The sequence below is a fragment of the Bidens hawaiensis genome, unplaced genomic scaffold (genome assembly GCF_021521415.1).
Source record: "Bidens hawaiensis isolate Kalapana, Puna unplaced genomic scaffold, B.hawaiensis_p1.1 tig00000001_1, whole genome shotgun sequence".
Lineage (NCBI taxonomy): Eukaryota > Viridiplantae > Streptophyta > Magnoliopsida > Asterales > Asteraceae > Bidens > Bidens hawaiensis.
In genome coordinates, this window is record NW_027491014.1 from 3,383,522 (window position 1) to 3,387,788 (window position 4,267).

Genomic DNA, 4,267 nt, shown 5'->3' on the forward strand with positions numbered 1-4,267 from the left:
GAACAGTAACAGTTCGACTGGCGCTGGACTATTTCTTGATACAAAGTTTTTGTTCGTACGTGAACGAATTGAGGAAAATAATCTTTGTATTGAGTATATAAGTACTAAAGATATGCTTGCGGATCCGATGACAAAAGGTCTCCCATCTAAAGTATTCGAAGAATTTGTTTCGAGAATGGGCTTATTTAAAGATCTTATTTAATGGCATATTGTACTTACTTACGTTTATTAATAAAAGTTTCCTCACTTACTTGATTTACTTGTCTCTTAATATGTTCACGCTAGCCTAATGACATATAGACACTAATATGTAAGTCAAAATTAAGGGAATGATTTGATCCTAATGTTAAGTTTTAAATTTGGATTGTAGTATGATTAATGGGGGTCTTGTTTCGATTACTGATTCAATGACTGTATTTCTCTGCTACATTTGGGTTTAGAACTAAAATGAGTATTAATTCCTGCGCAGGCTTACCTAATGCTCATAATAAATAATCACTCGGCCAAGTGGGAGAATGTTAGAATAAATATATTTATATATTTATTTATGGCCCTTATGATTATTTATATTATTATAATTGATCAAATAATATCATAAGCCTTATTAGATAATAGGTAAAAGCTTGATGGACGCTTTTACCCTTAAGACTAATTAAAAGGTTTCCCCTTGGGTGTATATATATAGAGAGATAATTAGAGAGTCTAAGGTTGGTTAATTGGCTAATCATAACACCTCAGAGTCACCCCACAACTCTCTCTCTCAAATCGTGTTCATCAAGAACACATAACTCCATCCTAACCGATACACCCTAAATGGGAACCGAATCAGATTAAGAAGATGTCGATCTCCAACATCACTGGATTATCAGGTATTACATCCTTACTCGTTTCCATTATATCATCAAATAGAAGAAACTGATCAACATTTAAATAATACGTGTTGTGTATATATTACTTCTACGTGTACTATAAATTTGAATTATTTATTGTTGAATGGTTTGCTTTACTTACCAATTTAGTGAGTCATTAGAAAAGCGTAAAATTGATTAAAAAAAATACATCAATATTGCGTTAAAATTTACAAATTGATATTAACTGAATTTACGTGTTAATATTTTAATTTTTAAAATTTTGTTATTTTTTTCACTCGTGTGTAATACGGGTATCTAACCTACTAATAAGAATAAAACAAACTATATTTCATAATTTCACCTATTTATCACCACATGCCATCATTAACATTTGAAATCAAGTTTTTTTAATCTCATAATTTGGTAACTAAATACGTTAATCACTCACTCTTAATGCATTTCGAAAACAACCCATTGCCTCTAATGTTATAATTTGTACATCTCTCAATCCTATAACCTCTCTTTTATTAAAATCGTCATTATAATTATAACTTGAGTGTCGGAGGGCTATCCACACGAAACATAACACCATTTCCATCATAGCCCGAAGAAGCATGGTGCTTGGACACTTGTACATTATGCAATGAACCCTGTACACAAGAACCCAATTGGGACGGCCTGTACATTAACGGGTTCATCCACATTTGTTGCTTTGGAAACATGGGCCTCGACCACTGCGACGGGTCACAATACGGGTTACCAAAATACGAGTGGGCCCCATATCCACTTTGCTCATCTTGAATCACAGGTTAACGGCACCGCCTCATTTAAGTTTATACCCGAGTTAAATTTCATAGCATTTCCCGAGGTTGTTTCGTTTTTCACGGCTTTGTGTGAATCTACCGTTTTACCATTGAAATTTTCCAGTTTCTTGATGAGTTGGCATATGTAAATATGCGAAGAGCACCTCTTTTGCGAATCGTTTCCAGCTTTAACCATCTTGACAATCCTGCAAGAACTATTAGTAAATACATAAAAATTCAACCTTTTTCACATAAAAAGGTTATAATGATCTAGCCTTTTTCACATAAAAAGATTTAACCTTTTTTCACATATAAACAAACTATAATGATTTAATCATTTCCACATAATAACATTATAAAGATTTAACCTTTTTCACATAAAAAAGAGAATAAAGATTTAACATTTTTCACATAAAAACATATTATAAAGATTTAATCTTTTTCACATAAAAATATTATAAAGAATTAACCTTTTTTCGCATAAAAAGAGAATAAAGATTAACCTTCTTCACATCTAAGATGTTTCTTGATTCATTCAGATCATGAAACTTGTTGTTTAATTTAATTTCATGGGTGTTTGTGATATCATTTTCAGCCAATGCAAGCAAACCAGCAATAGCTTCTTCTTCATTTTTCATCATCAAGTGTTCATCCTGCAAAGTAAATGAAATAATTAGTGAATTGACACTTTTACCCTCCCAAGAAATCAAAATTACTAACCTGGTTGAATTTGACCTTCTTGTTACCATCAGCAGATGCCATTAGATTTGGGGTTGACTGGTCAATGTGTCGCTTGTTCATCCCTGCACAAGGAACTAATAACAATCTTGTTTTAATTCATAAAAAGTTAATTAAAAATCTGTTATTTTACATCAAGAATTGACATCTGAAGAGTTAAATACGGTGTTATTCCCTTAGTCCAATAGTTACATTTTCATATACTCCACTAACCTCATCTATATTCTCTGTTAACTTTTTATTAAATGACCTAAATATTATTGGATTATTGTGTTACTTGTCAAAATAATAAAATCTTTGGAACCCATTGAAAAAAAAACACTAATACCATTGGTATAACCTATTAAGTAAAATGTACAAAATTTTAATTTTTTTTTATTTCATATGTATATCTTTGGTTTTTTTTGCTTTATTTGATTTTCAGTTAACTTTACTTTTTAGTAGGCTCCAAAGATTTTGTTATTTTGACTAACTCTAATATTCCGAGGGGTATTTTGGTCTTTTAATAGGAAATTTGGATGAAGTTAGTGAGTTGGACTTTAGTTGAAAATGAAACCGTTACACTTAAAAAGTCAAATCCAAACTAATGGATTATAAGAGTTATTTCTGTTAAACCATAGTGATTAAAACCGTACCTAATTTGAATATGAATGAAAGATAAGCTTAACAGCAATATTGACAAAGCGTTATGATGAATTAAACACACCTGATCGTAATTTTTTTGGAACTGATATAAGATTAACTGCATAACTATCATCCAAAAGCTGCTATATCAAAAGTGTAAACGTTAAACCTTATGATTAATTAATAAACCTAAATCAATATATCTAAAAGAAAATGTCACACTAACTATCCACTATGATAACCATTTATCACAACCGGTTGCAAAATGGCACAAAATGACAAAAAAAAACATTTTGATTAAATAATTGAAAATTCTTTTTTGTCTACAACCGGTTACAACCTAGGTTGTTCCAGCAACCCAAGTTTGCAACCAAACTTTTATACCTAACTTGTTTTTTCATGAAAATTACAACTTTTAACTTTAAAAAAAAATGTAACAACATGATTTTATTTATACAAAAATATTGAACATTTTGATATAAATTTGATAAAAATAAAACATATTTTTTTAATAAAATATTGGTTTAGGTTGAGTTATGTTGTGAGTGAAATATTGAATTATTTATTTATTTATTATTTTGAAACATAAATTGTATAAAAGATATAATGATTATAATAATTTATAAATCACCTTTTTAGGAAGCTTATCCATTCCACCACCCACAGAGCTCAATGTTTTCACTTTCTTTGATGGTTTATGTGAAATTCTAATTTTACCCCACCTTCAATCACAAAAAATAAAATATCAAAAAAAAGAACGAATTTGTATTTATTTATGATTTTGAAACAGACAAATTTATGCTCACGATCAAGCACAAGGGGCAAAACAATAATTTCAATTCAAAGATCAGAACACGGTAAAAACAACAAAAAGGACTGAATTTCCTCGATTATTAGTTATATTTATATATCACAAATTTTGTTGGGTTTTAAGTAAGAACCAAGGGCATAATGGTAATTTCATTTCAAAGATAGAAAAACAGAGGATTATAAACACGAATTTTGCATAAAAAGGACAAACTTTGTTGGGTTTTTATGTAACAACCAAGAACCAGGGCCATAACAGTAACTTCAGTTCAAAAATAAATAAATAAATAAATAAATAAATAAATAAAAACAGAGGATTTAAAAACCAAATTTTTGCATAAAACATGACGAATCAGCGACTAACTACATAATGGATTACTGTGTTTTATGATCAGTAAAAAAACACGATCTTTGCATCAAAATGACAAGTTTTCAGTGAATACA

The 4,267-nt window shown here is 29.6% G+C and overlaps 1 protein-coding gene across 1 annotated transcript; it reads right to left on the reverse strand.

The window, feature by feature from the left end:
- Positions 1-1,940: 1,940 nt before the first annotated feature.
- On the reverse strand, positions 1,941-3,730 carry LOC143571586 (uncharacterized). The gene is made up of 5 exons (XM_077057189.1): positions 3,648-3,730; positions 3,099-3,156; positions 2,375-2,457; positions 2,057-2,307; positions 1,941-2,022 (listed from the first exon to the last, which is right to left on the reverse strand). The coding sequence occupies exons 1-4, from the start codon at positions 3,666-3,668 to the stop codon at positions 2,110-2,112; spliced, it is 360 nt and encodes a 119-aa protein (XP_076913304.1). The 5' UTR covers positions 3,669-3,730; the 3' UTR covers positions 1,941-2,022; positions 2,057-2,109.
- Positions 3,731-4,267: the final 537 nt, after the last annotated feature.